General features: G+C 39.1%; 1 protein-coding gene across 2 annotated transcripts; it reads right to left on the bottom strand.

Annotated features, from left to right (window-relative positions):
- Positions 1–990: 990 nt before the first annotated feature.
- ctsk (cathepsin K) lies at positions 991–22,484 on the bottom strand. Of its 2 annotated transcripts, none has more exons than XM_051406871.1 (8): positions 22,463–22,484; positions 14,927–15,050; positions 10,833–10,955; positions 8,746–8,898; positions 4,869–5,087; positions 3,344–3,509; positions 2,056–2,164; positions 991–1,850 (listed from the first exon to the last, which is right to left on the bottom strand). In XM_051406871.1, exons 2-8 carry the CDS (start codon positions 15,047–15,049, stop codon positions 1,751–1,753), a joined length of 993 nt encoding a protein of 330 aa, XP_051262831.1. In that variant the 5' UTR covers position 15,050; positions 22,463–22,484; the 3' UTR covers positions 991–1,750. The 2 variants fall into 2 exon arrangements, with proteins under 2 accessions (XP_051262831.1, XP_051262829.1); XM_051406869.1 differs by lacking the exon at positions 22,463–22,484 and adding an exon at positions 16,477–16,644.
- Positions 22,485–22,716: the final 232 nt, after the last annotated feature.

Below are 22,716 nucleotides of genomic sequence, written 5' to 3'. Positions count from 1 at the left end.
AAGTCATTAGAGGAACATAAATCAATAATAAAAATATCAATAAAGTGCTGTGAATATGAACATTCTCTGTATTATCTGGTTGTAGGCCCTGACATGCAAACTGCGTGTCGGATTGAATTCATACTGTATGCTTTGTACCACATTCTTACACAATACATCTGTCTTTACTGTTGGGGGTCTTGTATTCCACTGTCATTTTAATTGTCTGATTTTGTTTGCCTCATGGCCTCCTGAAATGTTTTAAATCCTTTCATTTCGGTTTCAGCCCTGTGAAGCACTTTGTAACTATAAATAAAGTGTATTATTATTATTAGTGTTTGATATGACAGAATGACATCATGCGACTGTAGCTACCGTATGGCACCAAGACATAGAAAACATCACCCAAGAGTCTGTAATCACTTCTGTATTTCTCACAGCCACAGCTGTGCCTCAGCATGGGCCCCTTGTGTCCTGTTGTGTCCCCTGCTGGTCTGTGTGTTTACCTGCTCACCATCAACCAGTTCCTATCTCAGCCTGACAAGCCATTAGTTCATCACCTCGCCATCAGATCATTGCCTCTACTACTGCCAAAGGAGTACTACTGCTAAAGCCAGTGAATCCTGTTGTCACAGAACAGAGGACACATAAGTTATAGCCATGAGCCATAGTAACTGAGTCTGAACGAAGGCCCTTTTATGGAACCGAATCCACTGTCTCGTCTTTTTATACATATCTGCTGCGCCAGTAGCTACAAGCAGTTGTGTGTATGTTGTGTTTTTGCCCTCTACTGTCAGTCACATTTTCCCTCGAGGGATATCAAAGCTCTGAATTGGACTGATAGTAACATCAAACCATTAAAGTATAAAGTTTCTGTTTATCAGACTCGCCACAGTATTTCTAAAGATGACTTCATAACAAAATGTCGTGTGCCCACTCGTCGTTAAACTTTATAGCAGTGGCTCTTTTCCGCTGTTTCTTTGGATTAGTATGAAGAATCCAAATCATGCATTTAACTTCAAAATGAAATCTTTATTCAATTACATAGAAAACATCAGTTTACAGTTTGATCACCAGAAAAGTGCTGAACAGAACAACAACAACAAAAGTAGACATGATCAAGAGAAACATTGATTTACGATTTTAAAGAAACTGACTCTGCATCAACAACATTGCCCAGCAATGTTTCCCATCACACTAAATTTTCACATAAATTGTATTAAAAAAATTAAAGCTAGGGACTAAAACTATCACCAACTACCTGTAAAATACTGTGAAATGTTGGCTGGCCCTGGTGGGTTTAACCAACTTGAGCTTTGGGTTAGCGTTACTTGCACTGTGCCCTGGAGGTACGAAAACTGCATGTGTTTCTTTATGGAGCAGACCACAGTGGAGGTCTGCTGGTTTGGAGATAAAACTAAAAAAGATTTCAAAGGGTTCAAAGTGCTTCATATAAAATATAAGATACCCAAACATCCTCGTCAGACATTTTTAAGGAGATCCATCAGACTGCAATATTTAGCCTGTTTTGTCACTGGAAGAGGTTCACTCCAAAAGCTAATTAGTCCTATTTGAATTTATTTTTATGGTATGGTTACTGAAAAACATGTTTGCTGTTGCTGCTTAAAGAAAGTAAAATATTCTGTTATTTTTTGTAGTGGTTTCTGACGTGTTGGAATTAACTCATTTCCAAGTGTATTTCCGTGTGTAGTAGTCTAAGCAAAGCCCCTTCGCCATCCCTCGTCTTCCTCTGAGCTCAGCACTCGTGTCTTCACATGACGGGGTAGCTGGCGAGGTTGGCGATGCCGCAGAGGTTGCCACGGTTACGTGCCATCAGGATGTAGCCTTCTTTGCCCCAGCCCTCGCCCCAGCTGTCAGAGAGATGACGACAGAGGTGGAAAGAAAGAGGCATTAGAGTCGTTGAGCATCGCCAGGAGTCAAACAGCATTTCAGCTCATCAGTTTGTCACCAACATGGCCGACAGAAGATATCAAATCAACGCTAGACCATCAAACAGTTTCATTTTGGTGCCCCTATGAGCCACCTGATGCCGTTCAGACAGGTGATGTGACCCACCTGTTCTTGACGATCCAGTACTTCTTCCCCTTGGCGCTCACTCCAAAGCCCACTGCCAGCACGGCGTGATTGATGTCGTCTTTGTTACAGTTGCTGTCGTAGTAAACACCTGGGCACATGACAGAGAGGAAGAGTGAGTGAGGAGGAAGAGAGATTCTGAGCTGGAAGGGCATCAGTGAAGCACATGATGTAGCTAACAGCAAGCATTTTTTTCACTGTTAAAGTTATTATCAGATTCATATTGATTGGTGGTGTGTTCAGGGTGGGGCATGGATTTGTTGTTTTATTTATTCAGGTAACTGTTCAGATATATTTTCGATAAGTTTTATTTCTCAACATGAAAGTCTAAATTCTGTTTTACAGCCAACCTGAATGCCCAAAACATTTAAAGTTAATTACATTGTATAGACTATACTTTTCTGTGTATTTACTGTACATTTAGGAATTATCTCTGTATTCACAGGGAAACAATGCATGCATGTATTCTAGCACAATTTTACCTCATTGATATCAGGCTCACTGTGTACTGTTTGCTGTCTTTACATAGTGTCAGAACTGTATTAAGTTGGTCCTAATGTAATATCCAGCTGTCGCTGCTACACTTTGTAAGTGTCACAGTGGTTAGCGCTAACTGTGATTGTTCATCAAAAATGCATCTACCAAACAAGACAACAATCATTTTGGCCTTTTTTGTTGTCAGTGGGTTGGTTTGAAATGTGTCAAAGGGTGCTGAAACAAGATGAAGCAACCACAGTGACGTGTTAGATAGAAAGCCACAGGCAACAGTATGCACACTGAAATCTTAAGAATTATAGTTTTAAAAATATTCAGTCTAAAAATTCTGGAATCAGCATCAGCAACATTTATTTTATTAAATTAAATTAATACAATTTTATTATATATATATATATATATTATATTTATAAGTTGACCTCAATAAAACTTTGCATTTGTGAACTATTTTGTCTGAAAATCAGATCAAGGAGACAAACAAGTAGTTTAAGGATATCATGAATCATAGCATGAATTTTGGTGTTTGATGTAGTTCAACAGGCACTCAACAGGCAAATATTAAATGTCAGAGCCTATAAACTGCATTACAATGCGAAAATAACACTACTTTGACAGGAAAAGTTAAGCTGAATACATTTTTCAAGTTTCAAGCCCCCACATAATGATTTGTAGCAGAAAGGTCATTAGAATTGAGTGATTTAATCACATAGACTGTTAAAGGGCTGATTAAGGATAAATAAGTACATTTAGTGTTACGTCTGTGTTGTTCACTGACCTTTGCTGTAGAATTGGAAGCTGCTCAGCGTGGCGTCGATGCCCACAGATACAGGACCCTGTTTATACAGTGCAATAGCCAGCTTGTGCTCATCACCCACTGGGACCTCCATGTAGTTTTTGCACTCTGCTGCCATGCCTGATGAATTGTAGCGGCATGGCTGGTCCTGCACACGAGACAACGGAGGAGAAAAAATGCTTAAAATATTTGTTTGTTTGAGCTGAAAAAAGCAGTTTGTTTGTTTTTTAATGTCATTTTTCAAACAAGAATGGCAAACATTTTATGGTTCCAGGTTCTTAAATGTGAAAATTAGCTGCAAGACATTTGATGACGTCACATTAGGGTCTGGGAAATTGTGATGTGAATTTTGAAATGAACCAAAAGAAAGTTGGTTAAATCGATAATGGAAGTTTCAGCTCTGTGCACGCAGCCTTGTGACTTTGCTGGCACTCTACAGTTCATGTGACATGTCTTATCACAGCCGCTGTACATTCCCATTATGCAAACAATGGGATGACTGCATTCTTTAATCATTAATAACCAGTTGTACTTCCTTCTAGCAACAATAGATCACTAAAGAGGAAACAGTTTGCTTTGTAACACAATGGGAGAGTTTCTACCTGGTCATTGCTGCTAAGTCATTGTTACATATTAGCTGAATAAAGGGAATTCTTTTTTTTTTGTGCATTGAAACACGTGACTGTACCAAGTGTGACACCCTGACAGCCAAGTGAGGAACCCCTGACCACTTTGGTTTCAGTCTGTGTTTACAGTTCTGTTGTGGGAAACAGCCGATTTCTGGAAGCTGTTGTCATTCTGATATATTTTTTGTGAAACTGCTGAGTATTTAGTACCATTATCAATACCACCCTCGTGCTTGTACTTTCAATATGAAGCCGGAGCCAGCAGCTAGGGATGTGTACAGTTATTTCTCCTATGTGTCATTTAAATAGTAGCACTTTTCTGTGGCTTATTATTTTTACTTTTAAAGAGTATTTTGGGCTTTTGTTGCCTTTATTCGATAGTGCCAGGGAAGTAGGGGCTTATAGAGGAGGGACGAAATGCAGAAAGTGGTGGCAGGTTGGAATTGAACCCAGGCTGGACTTAGGACTCAGCCTTAGTACATGGAGCACATGCTGCAGTGAGTCAACAACTCACTGCAGCATGTACATGAATAAGTCTCATAACAGAACAGCTTTTTTTTCATTTTGCATTATCAATATAGCAATATTAGCATAGACAGGGGTATTTTGGGGTGCAACTGTCTGAATTTCTTCTAAGGGGAGGCCCACAGTGTCAGACTTTGTAAACCCCTGGCTGGGCATGAGACTGCTTCTAGTCTGTGGCCACAGAACAGGATGTCGCACCACAAACAGCAAGAGATCACATGACAGGAAAGTCACAGTCTTTACTTAAGTCTCAGGACACATGAGAGTTTATAAGATAAAGAATTTTTACCCAGTGAAGAAAAAGTCCAGGATTATTATTATATTTCTTAGTTAATTTCACATTGAGGCTTTCTTACCTCTCCGACGTATGGGTAGGCCTCTTCGGAGTCGATGCCTCCGTTTTCTGCCACGTACTTGAAGGCGTTGGTCATGTATCCTCCTCCACAGCCGTCGTTCTCTTTGACGCAGTCCACCAGGTTCTGGGGACTGAGGTCCAGCAGCTTACCCGTCGTCTTGGCCAACAGACCCTCGAGGGCCCCGGCAGAGCTGAAGGCCCAACAAGAGCCACAGGAACCCTGTCAGTGAACGAAAGACGGGAGAGTGAGTTGTTTCAGTTTGACCATATAACACGCAAGAGTAAGAGAGAAATAATAAACAGAAATGCATAAAAAACGATGGAGTTCTGAGTTGGTTGGTTAGAGGATACCCTCATACATAGGAGTATGTATATTTCCATCCAGTTGTGCATTTATCTAAATGATAGGAGAATGGAGGTATGACCAAAAAGAAAATCAAGTCAGCCAAAAGGACACAGTGGGTTTGGAGTAGAGCTGCAAGAATTAATCAATTCAATTTAATTAATTAATTTAATAACAGAAAATTAATAAGAAACTATTTTGATTATCAAATGTATTGTTTAACTCAGTCATTTTCCCCAACATTCCCCAATGTGGCTACTTAAATTTGATGATAAGGTGCTTTTCTTTGTCTCACGTGATAGTAAACAGAGTATCTTTGGGCTTTTAATTGTTGGTAAGTCAAAACAGGCATCTGAAGACAACACCTTGGGCGCCTTTGTGTATTTTTTTGACATTTTCATAGACGATTGATTCATCAAGAAAATCCCTGGCAGATAATGAAAACAACATCTCAATTAATACCTCATCAGCAGAAGAGGAATCAGATAATTGGAGACATAAAAACAAAAAAGCCCTTTAGTTGTGTCTTCTCCTTCCTGTCCACTGGAGGGCAGACTTTAACAACTTTGATTCAAAAGACAGTTCAGTTTGTCAAATCAAACAATGTCGCTGTTTTTAATACAGGCAGTCTGAGTGGTGCATGCTGGGAGGAGAAGGAGCACACACACTGAGAGAAATGGTTGGACTGATACATTCCACATATTAACAGTGTGGCCCAAACCATTATTTCCACCCTTGTTTAAAGCAGCTATTTGACTTTCAAATGTTAAATGTTAATGTGTTTTCTTTAAAGACCTCGATCCCTGGTCTGTGCTTGAGAACAGAGCTGCTGTTATAGTAAAGCTCCATTAGAGTCATTGTCTGACTATAAACTCTTACACGGCTTTGAACACCTCTGCTCTGCTCCTCCTGAAGGAAAACACTCTGACATTCTGCTGTGAGTTGCTCCAATTAAAAACTCTGTAAATGTGAAGTCACAGCAGTGCACTGGAGGATGTTCCCAGTGTGGCTTTGAGCTCTGGTATAACAGAAATTTGCCTCAAACAAACAACATCAAAATGCTATTCAGTCATCATAAAAGGAGCTGGAAAGGAAGGAGCAGGGTTGTTAGTATGCAGAGAGTGCAGTCAGTCTGCTGAATAATTCATGAACAACAGGAAGCCAGGGAGCAGCTCGATAAATCCTGTTTAAAGCTGCAGTTTGATTTTCAGCCACCAGGCAGCACCGTCCTCCACATAAACTGGCTGCATTAACAGGGACTATTGGTATTATTACTGGAAATGGAAATAAAAATCATGTTTAAATTGTTTTCTGTCTACTTCTATAACCATCTGAAATTCAAATGTTTGCAGTTTTCATGTGTTCAGAGCAAAAAGATAATGAATGTTAGGCAGATTTGACTACGTATGGAATCAATAAATCTTCCAAAAATTGTTTTAGTATCTGCTACAAGAACTATTATAAGAAAATAAATGGGAAAATATTTTTATATTCACCCCAAAACATTAAGAACAGAAATGATTATGACTATTATATTATTACATACAGTAAATGGTTTAATCTTTTACACTGAAATACTAAAACAAAACATTTTAAAGTACATGATTATAATAAAAATAAATACTGAGCTTAAATATGTCCTGACTACTTCTAAAACTAGAACTAATCAGGCCAAAGTAAACGAAACAATGAATTTCTCGACTGTGAATGTAGAAAAGAATTGTGTTTTTTGAAAAAGAAAAGAGAACCTGTTTTTGTTTGCCAGAAACACAAAAAAACAAACTTCAGTGTCAATAAAATATTCTATATTTAGTGTAACTAAACAACAAATGAAAAATTGCATTGTAGTCTACGTATGAACACGTCTGAGCCTCCAGGTCTTCAGTATCAGCTCTGATATTAGATAACATGGAATCATTCTGCTGCTAATCTGCCTGCTGGCACAAAGCACAGATGTAAGCCATATTTCAACTTCCTGTTCTGCTCAACCCTTGTTTACATAAATAAGGCCCGGCTGTCCCATCCACTCATAATGACTAATTACATTTAATAATCAAACCCATTCTTTTGTTTTCAAAGTCAATTAGCGGTAAGAACTGGTTGTTTCCTCTGGCTGCTTACGTGATCGTACTCTACTGGGATTGTTCGCTTCCTTTACTTTATTGGAGCACGAAGGAAGGTTGAAAAGGAGTAGAAATGGAGGCTGTTTTCAGCTATTTTTCTGAAAGCATTTTTTATCTGTGGCAGAAAGAGAAAATATTTACCACATAATGAACGACATTCAGCCTATTCTAGGTGCTGCTGCTCTTTGGAGAAGGCCACTGCTGGCACATGTTGGGGGATGTTTTGTATCTTCAGGACGTGTTCCAATTACTATTGTTAATAACTAGTATGTAAGGATTATATGAGACCCAAAAGGCTGAAAATAAATAAATAAACATATTCATAATTTTTCCATAATTGTAAATACTTCTTTTCATATTTTCCCACACTGATCTGCTGATCATTTCAATCGTGTTCAGGTAATAATATACACACACATTTCTAATTGAATATTTCCAGATCTTCATGTTTTTGCATTTTAACTACTTTCTCATATTCTGGTTACACTGAACACTACAGACAGGAAATGACAGCTCAAAAATACAAACCGGTTCTTCCACCTCCCCAACTGTAAATAAGTGTTGCCTCATACATCTCATGTCTCTGCTGTGTACTGTCAAACTGTTTTTGACATATCTTTTATACTGATAGACAATTTGCACTGTCACTGTTTACCTGCTCCTTCTTCGACTATTGTGGCTCATGCTCACCCATTTCTCCCATTAACTGAGACCATACCAGTAAAAAGCTCATTGGAGGCGAGTTAACCAGCCGTGCATTCACCAAAACCAACGAGTTTGTCTTCATCCTTGTTGTCTTTTGTAAAACCGAAACATAATAAATAAATAAATAAATAAAGCATTAATCTCACTTCTTCCTATCTCACTGTATCTTGTCCAAGTACAGTTTTGAGTGGGGAAAATTTTCTTCACCTCATTCAGGCACACCAATGGACTCATTTCTGCCCTCTGAGGCAACAACAAGCCCACTCCTCCGTCAAAAACAAACTTGCACAAGCCTTTCTTATGGAAGACATTTTGACTTGTCACAGTAGGAAAAGCCCAGGTGTAAGTAGAGAAATGAATGATGTCTGAATTCTGTTTAGCTGCTTCAGTTCCAAGGTCTTGTTCATACTGGTTCAATGTCACGGCTTAGTGGGCCACTTTAACAGAAGGGAAACACTGTAACATCAGTGCTTTTCCTGATAAGTCAAAATACCTGCTGTGAAAAAGGCCTTATAGCAACACAGAGATGAGATTTATCCTCTATCGGACGTGATGTTATGTTTTGGTTTTACAAGAGAGGCTTCATGGACGAGGACCAAGTGATTGGTCTGACTCTCATTGACTGCACATATAATAAGATGAATCAGCGTACATTGTTATGCAGTTTGTACTAAATACACTAGGGGTGAGACTAGATAATCTCTGACCTGGTTCTTCACTGGAGTCACCATGCCCTTCTTGCGGTAGTCAAGATATTTTGGAAGCCTGGTCACGCTGTCGTTCAGGGCCATGTTGAATCTGCGCTGGTGGTTAATCGGGAGCTGTAGGCCAGTCATCTTCTCGGACACTTCCTCTGATGTCTGCGTGAACAGAGACTCGGTTAACATTTCAGTTTCAGGTTCTAGGGCTGTTTATGATGCTCAATGGCAGGCTGAGTTTCTTGGTCAAAAACAAGAAACAAAGAGGGCAGAAGTAAGGGGTTACAGGTTGTGCCACTCTGACAATAGATTGTCTGAAACTTTCCTCAGTTGCTGGAATAATCTCGAGAGATAGGACTGTAGAGGGACAGGAGCAGGAGAAGAGAAGCACAGAGGATTTATTTTTAGACTTAAGACAAGAACAAGCAAAAGAAGATATGGCAAAGGGAGGATTTTATTCAGCAGGGTGACGGAGGATGAATAGTATTTCATGAAGAGATCGGTTTAACGCAGTTTACTCCAAATTGAAATGTCATTTTTTTGCACTGTACAAATGTCAAAAAGTGACACCAGAAGGGGCATAAACACGCACATAAAAAAGCTGCTCAATTTACAAAACAATGCCATAAAAGGAGAAGTAGATGAGGAGCATGAAGAAATTTAATTTAAATTAGGGACTCCTGTGCTGTTTGCTGGCTGTCACAATGAAACTGCTGGTTATAGCATTATTTTAGATAAATAGTGCCATTTATTATTATCAGAATTCCCCAGTGCTTTCATTACAGCTAAGTCTGTAAGCAGGAAGATCATTAACGGAAGGAATACAGACCATCTGTTAATTTTTTTCATTGCACTTAAGTGCTTCTAGTCAAAATGAAAATGGAAACACATCCTTCATTTTCAGGCCACCTGTTCCTACATAAACACAAAATTGGCTATTTATCCAGAATTCGGATGCGTATACATGTTCCTGTCACTAATAGATGAGCACAAGCACTGGCATGCCATATTTTATGCACTTTGCTTTCCACCCATTTTTGATACAAAGCTTGTTACAGCCGGCATCCTGATGGAAAAACAAACATAAGTCTTGACCCACTCTGACATACATGTCATTGAGTACAGTTGATTTAAGGACACCAAACCCCCATTTTGTTTCATCTCAATGAGCTGCAGCATTCGTGAGCGAAGCAAAAAGTAGATGACAGGAGCAATATATATGACTCTCTGACGCTAAGGAGGTGGTTTTCAACGGGTTTTACTTCACACTTCCCTGAATTTCTGAGTTTCTTGTACATAATGTGAGACACTGGTGGGAAAATGAAACTGAATTTTCACAAATGAATGCCCTTAGTAGACAGATCAATTATCACTTGCTACAGCTGCCAATGGCAGTTGTATCTCAGTTTGTGCTCTGACTGCACAGCAAGACTGTTCAGACTGTAGATGAAAGTGGTTTCTAGAGCTGCAACAGTTAGTTGACTGACAGAAAATTAATTGGCGACTAGTTTTTTGTCATTCTTTATGCAAAGATGCAAAACATTTGCTGCTTCCAGCTTCTCAAAAGTGAGGATTTGATGCAATGAAGTTGAATTGACTTTAATTTCTCCTGCGGGGATCAATAAAGGAACATCTTATCTTGTCATACATGGTATTAAACTGAATCTCTTTTTTTTTTACTTCATTAATCTGAGACAACTGTCTGGTGTTGGCACCACAGCAGCTGGGCAGAGCCAAAAACGATAAATTAGTGACTTGATTGGTATTTGGCGATTAAGTCGGTGTGTGCCAGTGTGTATGAAATCGTACTACATGATGTTTATGTCTTTTAAGATTGTCACTGTGCCAGTTTATGGCATGATAGTGGCATGATTATGATGGTGAGAAACACGTCAGACTATCCATCAACCAATCACAACCTTCTGAGAGCAGAAACAACGAAATCTGAAACATCACAGGCCACGTTGTACACAATGTTAATATAAGCAGAAGAATGATTGCATTTTTGGGCTGATATTATGGAGTCTGGCATTACATAGGATGAGATATGACAGTAGGAATGTGGCTTTGAGCACGCAGGACCGCTTCAGACTCACCATGTCACCCAGGTGGTTCATCCCCAGCGTGAAGGAGTGCATGCCCAGTGCTTCCTCCTGGTTGTGGGCCTCAATCATACGCATGTTCTTGTCCCAGACGGCCCTGCGAATCCCTTCTTCATCCTGAGACAAACAAGTGCATGTGTCAATTTGAGTCAAAATATTAAGTCTCTTACAGTCTAGAAATGTGATCTTTGGAGGAACAAGCCAATTATTTTCACCAGACGCTGATGGGCTTCATAAGGAGGTCATAAGATACACAGATTCTGCTGTCACCTATATTTCACTCTTAACTTTTGCCTCCCTTCCTTCCTTTCTGCATTAACACCTGATAGCTCAAAGAAATGAATCTGGGCAAATAGGGCAAATTTACGTTTTAATTAGAAAGGAAAGGAAGCTTGTCTGTGTTCAGCCCCATTTCATTAATTAGCCCAATTAAACCAGTGCACGTTCACCAAGCAATGTTCCTTACTACAGCTAATACAGCAACTGTCCAATGAAGCTGTAATTTGTGCTAAAATATTGCTTTAACCTTTATTTTTAGAATATTTGCATCTCATCAGCACTATATATACAGTATGTGTATTATGTGCTAAGAAAGAGACTGACTTTCATTCATAAGCACGCTGTTGATGTCCGTCACAATATGGGAATAAGATACAGCCAAGTGTTTGGTTGGTTACATACAAAACATCCATGCTCTACTTAGTATTCGTGGTCTTAACAACCATTAGCATAACTATAATCATTCTATCTTGATATCCATTCCAGTAATGGAAAATGCAAATGATGCAAGGAGACTTTGATTCTATTACATTGATGTCAGTTCGAGGAAGGTTGAATTAGAGGAACTGTTGGAGGAATACTGATTAAATCACCATGAGAAAGAGAGAGGGCTGCACTCTTTTCTGCTGACTACACATGGATGTATATATAACACACAACTAATGATAATGTGAACACATTTAAATAAATACATGCATGTACAGACACAGATAAAAGCAACATAAAACGCACAGGCTCACATACTATTTATTAACCCAGGCACATGCAGCACTGTAGATAAACTGCACACATACATCTACAGTATACACACAGAGACACAAACAAACACACTCCACAGCTGTGGAAGCGGTGACCTCTAGCCAGAGGTGAAGAGTGGAGGGATAACATATGCTCACTGAGCGCTCAAGAAGTACATTTGTGGTTTAACACCAACTAAACTACATTTCCTTCCTTCTTCACAGCCAGAAACCTGAGCAAAATAGGAATTTATTTTAGCGACAGAGAAACTGAAAAATGAGGGTAAAGTACAGAGTGAAAGGTTAAAGGAGTTTCCACTGTTGGAAAACTTTGACACCTGCTACAGTTCAGTATCAAAACCAATGGGTTAAGTCAACCTCAATCAAAAGCTAAAGCATCGAGCAAGGGTGAAACATTTTGTCCATGTGTATACAGGTTAAGCCCTAATAGGACCTCCTGAATCAAAGTTAACAAATAAGTTGTTAAAAGTAGGTCTACAGCCTTTTAGAAATTAACTTTTCTGAATTACTGGCTAAGGATGAGAAAGATTAATCCACTGTAAATTCTCATTGTGCATGTCCTGCTTTACTTTTGATTCTCTGTTCTATAACTCCATCTGTCTAGTTTCTCCGGGCCAAAACATGGAAGTGGAGCAACCAGTGCCGACATTTCTGGATTTTCCAGTCTAAATTGTTTCCAGCAGTATTTACAGTACAGAGCCTATTGTATGTCTGGTAAAAGAAAAAACATGATGATATGTTTTAACATATGTGTTAAAGATTTACAGTTAGATAGATGATGTAAGGTACAGCTGTGTAGGTCGTTTGTGGAAGCAACCCATACAACCCAGATTTACGTTTTACTGGGTGGAAGTTATGGTGGATGGTTGGTGTCAAACACACCTAGACTTTCCCCCAGGAGACCGCTGTGGATGCCCCATGTGAAACCAAAAGTCAACATTGACTTGAACTTATGTTAACGTACTCAACTTATGTCACATACATAACGTTGACTTTTGGTGCCACCTAACCAAACACCTACCATTTCACAGTGTAACGACGAAGGTCCAGTAGGTACTGGCCATCACTAGTGCTCTCCAACACTCATATAGGTCATTTTGTGAGTCATTAATTAACCAATAGTAGTTTAGGTATGAGGATCTGTAGGACAATTGACAGTGTATATGTGTAACATGGTATATATATCCGACCTATAATGTTAGCTATTACAGTACCTTTATACTCACTTGTGTTTACATACTATATAATATTTTTAATATTTTTTTTTGGTTATGTTTAGACATGCACAGAACTTGGTTGAGATTAGAGAAAGATTATGGTCTTGGTTAAATACTGAAAAAATCTAAAGTGACTTGGATGGAAAAGTTGCTTTGGTGAAAACTTAAAACACAAACATTTTAGATCTTCCTGCTCGTACTAATAATCACAAAAATGTGTCTATATGCTGATGATATAACATTATCAACTTAAACACCATCAATAAAAGTATCTGCTCTTCAACAATCCAAACCTTTTGGTGGACTGGCAGCATCAACAACAATATAACATAACATAACAATATTCACAAATCATTAAGGTCTGGTAACTCTCATCCGTCTTTTTACTGGTTTTATCTTGTTGATGTTACAGTCAAAAAGAAATTATCCATCTCATTTTCTTTGAAAAAAGAATAATGCACTATTTTAACAAATTTAATAAGATCCCACACAAACAACTAAAATACAACACTGGATGTTAGCAAAACAACACAATAAAGCTTGCCAAATTGAGATCTGATATTGACCTCGAGTTACTCAAAACTTCTAAACACCTGCTCTGTTTAATGTTCTCTCAACAGAGCTGCATTCCCCCGAATAAATATCCACCAGACTGGCGACAGCAGAAACCGACCAGCTGAGAGAGAGGAGACTAACACTGAACTGACTGGCCGTTAAATTAAGTCAGCTGTAGACAGACAGTGAGTCAAACCGAAAGATGTCCACATGTTGAGCAATTTACTGAAGTACAAAGAGAGAGAAGAGGGAATATAAACAGCCTAAAGAAAGAAGGAGACAGAGATAAAGAAGAGACAAATGCACATCTAAACACAGACACAGATAAGGGGTTAAAGTCACTGACACTCTTTCAAGATAAATGTTCTGATGAAAGACTTTGAAAGACAGCATTGAAAAAGAAGACTGCTCAGTAAACCCAACTGTGGTGCACTCATTCTATAAAACAACTAAAACTCGAGCTATAATGAACATTTGACATCCATTACCATTAATGCCACTCTGACTTTTCCCTCTGTCACTCTACTGCTTCCTATTGAACTTCTGCAAAACAGAGAGCTTTTTCAACTCAGCAGTTCTGGCTAATTTGCATACGAAGTCAGATTAGTATGTCAGGATTTATAAACTTTGATGGTAAATTTCTTTAAAGAACAATTTGGTTTGTAAAAAAATCCCATCATGGGTTTAGATGTGGACTGTGGTCTGTGAATAAAATATGAAGCTTCACCATGAAAGTACACAGATTGATTGAAGCATGTAGCTTATAAATCAGTATGTTTTTTGATTTCATCATCCTCCCCAGAAAACGGACAGCATTGCTGTTACAGAAAAGTAAGTTTTAAGAATTGGAATCATGGTGGTTTCAGATAGTATACGGGAATAGGGGTGTTTGGCAACAAAGACAACAAACAAAACTTCATATTCGGAAAAAATTCCCAGAATCAGTTGCAACACATTATGCAAAATTTATATTTTATTTTTAAACAATTACTGATTAGCTTAGGTGTGTGTATTAACCCTGATCCACTAGTTCAACTTGTGTAAAATAAATTCCTCATACAAAATGCCATCACATATGTTGTTGTTTTCAGATAAACTCTAATGGGCCTTAGTTGTCTGGTCCTAAGGCTGTGGAAGTTAGTACCTCTCCTGTCACCCTTGGAAAATCAGTTTTTAAATCTAGATAATGTCTTCAAATCTACTACTTAACACTTTCATATGGTAGAGGACTATGTGCTAAAAACTGCTGTACATCTTTGAACACATAGCAGACACTTACCAGGCCATTGTATTCTTTCCTGTGTGTGATCTTCCACTGTTCCCACTGGGCATCCAGAGATGCTTCATCAAGGTGGCCCAGAGCTGAAGCTGCCAGCAGCAACACGCAAACAAACTGCAACATCCTGAGAGACAACATGCAAAACCTCATGTTTTATATGCACCAGATCAGGGCTCAAATACACATACAATAAGGCTTTTACTACAAGTTGAGTATTGGCTGGAATTATTTTTCTGTGACGTTAAAATCAAACAAGCTTCAACAAATAAAATCATATAAAATAAAGCATCAGTTTGTATGGTTTTCTGTCACGTGATGGTTTCAATCACTGAGTTCCACTCGTGTGCCATCGAGGACAAGGAACATGTTAGTTTATATTTCCAGGGAAACCTTCCAACATCTAACCTGCATACTGTCCAGCGGTCAGTGGCATAAAACAAACAACTGCTTGAGCTGTTTCCAAAGGAATTTCCTGAGCTCATGTTCGTAGACTTTCTGCTTTTTTTGGCCTCGAGCAGGATACAATTTGAAGTGAGAAATGAAATGTATATCAGCTTCATACCAATCATATAAGTACCAGCCACCCGATAGCCCAAAGATTCAAACTTTTTGTTTTGTTTGAAAAAGTTTGCTCTCATCAAGGATTCCGACACTTTCTCAATGCATTTTCAAGACCAGACTTAAAACATTCACTGCAGCTTGAACTTTTTCTCCCCCCTCTGCTTCTCTCCGCTTTCCTGCCATCTGTCATTCATCACGTTCACCCTGTTTCTCTCTTCTTTTACTACATCCTGCTTCTAATCTGCATTTGAGTCCATTGTTTTCAGTAAAGGCCATTGACCTGTTAAGTTTAAACTAAAAGCAAAAAAAAAAACTGTTTGCTTTAACTTTGAGGCTGAACTGCTTTACAGTTGCTGCTTCCTACACACATTGATTATGTCTATGTCCTTGCCCCTGGGTGATGTGAGGGAAGTGCCATGATTTAAATAGCAAGGTTTCATGATCTATGCAAATCATTTACAGTTAATATGTAAAATATGTGCACTGTGCTATGTCTCTGTAAGAATCCCCTTCGTGGTAGTTTCTTTATGTTTTAGAAATTAATTCATGTTGTACATAAAGCATCAATATTTCAAATTAAATGTTTTGATCATGTCTTTTTCCATGAGTACACGGCATTAACTCTGCTCAGCTCGCAGTTAAAGCTGCTGCTCTGACTTCCAAAACTTTTTAAGGTGCAACTGGGTCAAAATCATTCTCTAATCCTATTAAGACTAATTACTTTCTTAGCTGGCAAGAAATGTATGACTTTATCTGAGCCTAAATTCAAAGGTAAGAAATCTAAAGAGTCAAACTGAAGTAGTGAAGTGAATTATGTATCGTTTTAGTGCAGTTCAGCTCAGTTACACACAAGTTACTCTAGTGCAAAACTATTAGTCTCTTTAGACTGACTTCTACTAACTCTAAAACTAAACCTCGTTCAAGTGAAGGAATTCACAAAACTGAAAGTAAACCTTTGTACCAGGAAATCAGTAAACTTGAAACTTTACCTTAAGTCCGACAGTCAAAGAGTTTGGTGAAGTTTTCTGGGTCTGACTCCGTGTTCCTCAACTGTCAAAGTAGGTCAGTGTGTGAGTTTATATCGGTTGGATTTTGAGGAAGTACACTGGGAGCTTCAGGTCAGGGGAGGAGTTTCTTTTTTTTCCTGGCAGGGGAATTACATCTGTTTTCACTCGTATAGCAAAGATCCCAAAACCAGATGATGTCAGGAGTCGGATTTCACAGGCACCTCTGAAAACTTCACAGTCAGTGAACGCAGCACTCTGCTGCATTCTGAGGCACTGTCTAAAAAATGAAAAAAGCTCTTGGATCTTTTATAAAAATGGCACCTTGGAATTGGAATATTTATCATACCGTTACAAAATATGAACATGTGCTTAGTTTTTGGCTATAATGTACAAGAATCAACATGGAATGAAAGAGGAAAAGGCCTAAAGTTGGAACTTTTAAGTATAGTCTGCTTTCAGGTTTATGCATTCTGAAAAGAATTCTATATTTCTAATAGTTAATAATAATGCAAATGAATGGCTCAACCTTGGCAAAATGTTTTGTATTGAAGTGCTACACACTAAGAAATCAAGGTACAGGAATGGACCTAAAAGGGTACAAATGCTTTGTTGTTCCAGCCGTACCTAGAGTCCAACTGTACAAGCACTGTACCTTTGAACATGGTGCATGGTTCTTTTCAGTTCCTAAAATAACATTTCCATACACCTTTCTTTTAAATTCAGGGTTGGTTCACTGAGTAGAAGCCTCCCTTTTGCAGGAACGCCCTTATTACATTTGCACCGTTACACATTCGTTCAGTTAATTCTGTAACAGCCTAAATCAACTTTTACACTCTGTAAGCTTCAACAGGGCTGACTGCAAGAGCTCTTGCCATAGCAGACTGCAGGGGAGCAAAATGGGTTGCACTAACCAACTCCGCAGGGGCTCCAAAAGGGAGGGCCACGGCATTAAGTAAAGTTAAATAAAAACAGAAAAACTAGTTCTCATGGAGGAATGTGAGTGAGTGAATGTGCATGTTTCTGCAGTACAATGTTCACTCAGACATTTTTAGGGACTGTTGCTCTAACCGAAAAAAAAAAAAACATAACTGTTATCCAGCTAGCTAGCTAACTAAGATTGGATCATTTTGAAAAAATACAAATAAAAATAAATTCAAAAGTATTAAGACTGGACGACATGGCGATTTAATTTGGTCCAACTTGAGCAGCTACCTGTATTTATGCAACCACGACAACAGAAATAAAACTTTTCCCCCTCCAGCCAGGCAGGCTCAAATGAGACTGCAAATGGGCTGTTGCTAAGGCAACCTCAGCCTGGCCTTATGCACATCCTTGTTGTACTGATACCTTCAGTATGGACATTTTCATTGTTAGCCTGACAGAAACCTTATAGGGGCATAGACATAAATTTCTAGGAGACAGCTTTGTAATTTCATTGCATGAATATAACAATATAACTGTGAGGCCATATATGAGAGAGATGTTATCCTTTAGGATGTAATAAAGATGTTTTCACATGTAACAAACAAGTGAAAACCAAAATAAAAACCTGCTGAAAACCAAGAGAAAAATGATTGGAATGTGATGGTTTACATCTAAAACTACAGTGAATGGACACATGGATGTCTTAATACATTGTGACAGCTGGAGTGGAAAGGCTGATGTACATCAAAAAAGGAAGACACCAATATAATTTCCATTACAGGCACTGTTGATACAAACTAACTAAAGATACTCACACTAAGACCTTCCTCAGGTATAAAAGACCACCAGAGAACGAGAGTTCACTAATTACGCAAGCACTCAAATAAAAGCTCTGTATAGTCTCATCCTATTCTCAGAAAATAATTAAGTGTCCTCAGCTGGCACTTGCACATTTATACCAATTGTGGATTTTTTTCCTAAGCATTGCTGAGAAACATTACCAGTAACTGAGGGTTGACAGTCAAACATGTTGCATATTTCAGAAGAAGAGCAGAGAAGTTTTTAACATTAATAGTAAATGAACACAACATATTAGACCTGATCACGAGCATTAACTCATTCAGATAAATGTCCCATGCCAGAGCCAAAATAGCTCTTAATCATATTTATTTTCTCTGCCATTCTGTCTGGTTTTTGATGGATACATACTTCCTCATGCAGTTAGTCAACAGTCTAAAGTGTCATGACTGTGTGTATATATGTACATGGCGTGTGACTCCTATAGTCATACAGCAGTCTAGCATATGTAGTCATTTGTCTAAATATAAGAACGTCCCGTGTACCTCATATGTCCAATGATACATGGCTGTGTTGCAGCTGGTTACTCATACATGTAATGAGGTCTGAATGAACAACAGGATGGTACTAGAGCTTCAGAGCTGATTATTATTTTGCCAGAGCTACTGCTGCTACTACAGCACTGCCCATAATTCAATAACTACAAGCCCTTAGGTAGATGATTTTATGTGAATGCGCTCATCAACAATACGATGAGATTTTAGTGTGACTGTGGCAGAATTCAACCCAGAGTGAAATCCATTTAAACATTTCATTCATTCATTCATTCACAATTTTTCACACACACATCTGTCTTTTGAACATCATATTTTATTGTAAAACACAAAATAAAATGGTTATTATGCCAAATCTATCACTCCTTAACCACATACTGGTGTTAAATGCAGAAAAGACCAAATATATTATTCACCTCCACCGGTGACTGTGACTATCCTGCCGTCGAATCTCTAAATGGCACTCAGATCACTCCGGCTGAGTCATACAGATACCTCGGAATTTGGCTTGTCTTGGCCAGTCTGCTGTCTGTCTTTCATGATCCATATTGAAAAACTGACTCAAAAATTAAAAACTAAAATTAAAATTGGGCTTCTTGTGCGGGAATCATGTGTATCTTCCTCCAACCGTACAGCTATTGTTCAGTCAACCTTCATATCTGCTATTGACTATGGAGATATCCTGCTATCCATTTCATGCTGTTAAACCCTGCGCATTACAGTGCATTTTGCTTTATCACAAATGACAAATTTCATACCCATCACTGTTTGTATCAAAGGCTTGGATGGACTTCCTTAAGGCCAGGACACACCAACCCGACGGTCGTCAGAAAAGCAGTCGGACTGATCAGTCGGCTCCCGTCTCCCTGAGTCGGTCAAAAAAGTGCCTCCGAACACACCAAACCGACGCCGACTGGAGTGTACGTTCTGCGCGTGCCGAGGCGTAATACGTCCCCATAACAGCGGGCGGCGCTAATCTGTGTTGTCGCCCAAAAACCGGAAATGACGGACCACTCTAGACCTAGTAAACACAGAGCACGCTGTCGTCAGTCATTGTTTTCATCAGAGAGTGTTGATAGTTGTCAAGAAGGATCGTTATTGTCATTACTCGCTGAACGGAAAATACAATGGCTAATAATAACAAGATACTGGCGTTGGCGTAGTATGTTTACCATTGTCACTTCTGGTTTTCTCGTGCACTCACTGATTCGCTAGTCAAGAGCTAGCACTCCACCAATCAGATTGGTCATTGAGGCCGACGGCCACTAGCTGATTCTACATGTCGAATCGGCCAAAATGAACGCCGACGTCGACTGACGACGGCACGGGACACACCGAACCGACTCGAGTCACCGACCTCGCCCGACTGTCCGACGTTGTCCGATGGCTGATAATCGGGTTGGTGTGTCCGGGCCTTTACAGTCAAGAAGAAATAGCCATCTTATGTTATTCGTTTTACAAAGCTCTACTGTTAAAGCTCCCAAACTACCTCACATCTCTACTCTCATTTAAATCCAGTAACTACAGAACACAGTCCAATAACTACGTAACTTTAGACGTTACTCTTGCACTAATGATAGTAAAACTGATTTCAGGTAATATACCTTTTAAATGCACTGCAGACTGCTCTTAAACTTGAGTGTTGCATTTCCATTGCAGAGTTTAAAGCTTTACTGCTGGTATTCTTTGATATTTGCACCTGTTTTATGACGATGTAATTATGGCATGTCCTGCCACACCAACATCAGGCTACATTATCCACTTTTACACAAAAATGCTCAAAATCTAATGAGCAGATCGACAAAACAACAGTCACTGAGCGTTTTCAGCTAAACCTTTTCATTTTAGAAACTTTATGAACTTCATGAGCTTTCCTCTGGCACCCAACCGTGGACTAAAATATCAAATTTAGCCAAAAGCTAGATCATATAGGCTGACTTCCATAAAATATACTGGGTCATTTTGCAACAGCCACTGTGTGGCCACAAGTGTCAATTCCAGGACAAAAGTAAATGGTGAAACATGGTGTAACAGTTGTACAAGAAGAGATACAATATTCATGAAGTCAGCAAAATGACTCAATAATCCCAGTAACATTAGCCACAGCCTTCTGGTCACACCATCATGGTAAAAACCCCTTAGAGTATTAAACTGAGCAAAGGGTGCATCCTATGCTCAATGCTTTTAATTTAACAGCAAAAACATTTTAATATTTAATCTTTCAGAAAGAAAGAATGTTGTTTGATCCCACACTTTTAGAGGTGTAATGAACATTGCTGCCTCTTGGGGGCATGGTTTTAACCCTTTAGTCTAATTTTTTTTTTTTAAAACATACAAAATAAACAAAATAAACTTTACTGATAGTGAAATGCAGCCAGTGCCCCTAACAACATGAACGAATGGGCATTTCATATAAAGCTTTCTATCTAACTTAGCAGCTTCAGCAGCCCTCAAGGTCAAGAGCAATCTCTGCTGCTGTGCTAAGATCTCCGCTGTGTTACGATCTCTGGTGTGTTAAGTGCAGCCCAGGCGGGTGTCTGCAGGCCCCGCCTCTCATTGCTGACAGCTCGCTATCTATCTGATCGATGGATGCAGGTTTTTTTTTTTTTTTTTTTTTTGGCTTGCTGGCTTTCGCTAGGCAGCAGAGTGCATTTTAAGCTCCTTTAAGACTCTTCCTCCGGATTCCTCTTTTGCCACTTTAGATAATGAGACCAGTGGACGATAGTGTCTCGATTGATCCACAATGCAGCACCCAACCCCCCTCTCAGCACCAAAGAACAGGCAGCAGGTCATGACCTCTGTGTAAATGTATGTGTGTGTGTGGGAGGGGGCTTGATGAAAGGCGGAATGGCTACAGGCGGTGATAGATTTATAATCCAATATTCCATATTAAGGTGGTTACCAAGCGGTCGATGGCACTATTTTTAACTGCAGTGTTAGAAAATCTATTAATATCTCTATATAAGCTGACGTTGAGAATGCATTTCTATAATCCACGATGTTAGCTGCGGCAGCCATTATCTTAATGTTATGATTGATTTTCTCTTCTACTGCGACTTTTCATTGTGTGCACTGAAAAGTATTCTGAGGCCCAGTTTGACGGTAAATTCCTGTTTTTTTTCCCTCTTCCTCTCTCTATGAGGCCACATCTGTTTTCCATTTCGGCGCATACTGTCAAAAGCTACCACAAAACTGGAAACAGCTCAGCTCCCAGAATCCTCTGCTCCGGTCATATGATCAAGTCGCTGACTCAGACCATCACGGGGCCTCTTGCTATTACAGAACCGAGTTGGCTCTGTAATAACAAGAAGTAATCTTACATCACAGCGTTGGGGCACTGCAGAGAGAACCAAATGACATCCCATTTTCTATATGCATCCCCGATCCATATGACTCCCTCAGGGACAGATTACGTAACCCTAATGTCGTTCCCTGTTGCAATGTATTGTGTTTAAGCATTAGAAAACATCACAGAGATTCTTCTTCCCTGCCAATCTGCTGAGAGAGCCCGAAAGGGTTTAAATCCTGGTCTGAACTGTGTGCACTTTTCACTGACCAGTTCAGAGATTAGTGCAGCAGACACCAAAGAGGTTTTAAAGGCTTGTTTTGATTCCAACAGATTAGACGGTGTTGTCTTTTTTTCATTCCAAGCTCAGATTGTTTGTCGAGGGAAAATCAGGAAATGTACTCACTGCGGTCAAAAAGTTGTTGTTGTTTGAGCTGCACTTGTCCTGATTTGTCCTCTTCCTGTGTGAAGGTTTCAGTTTACAGTGCACTGAAGTTGTTTTCAACTGTTGCTGTATATTTTCAGCAGGTATTCTAGAAATAAAGACAAGAAAAGTAAAAATAACTCTGAAGATGAGATAAAAAGCCAGGAGGTTTAATACATAAACGTTCTTTTGGCAATAAGCATTTTTGCACACAACTTGTAACTTATTTTGGTCTT

Source organism: Dicentrarchus labrax, unplaced genomic scaffold, assembly GCF_905237075.1.
Source record: "Dicentrarchus labrax unplaced genomic scaffold, dlabrax2021, whole genome shotgun sequence".
Classification (NCBI taxonomy): Eukaryota; Metazoa; Chordata; class Actinopteri; family Moronidae; genus Dicentrarchus; species Dicentrarchus labrax.
The sequence above is the reverse complement of the archived record's forward strand: the minus strand, read 5'-3'. Positions and strand labels throughout refer to the sequence as shown.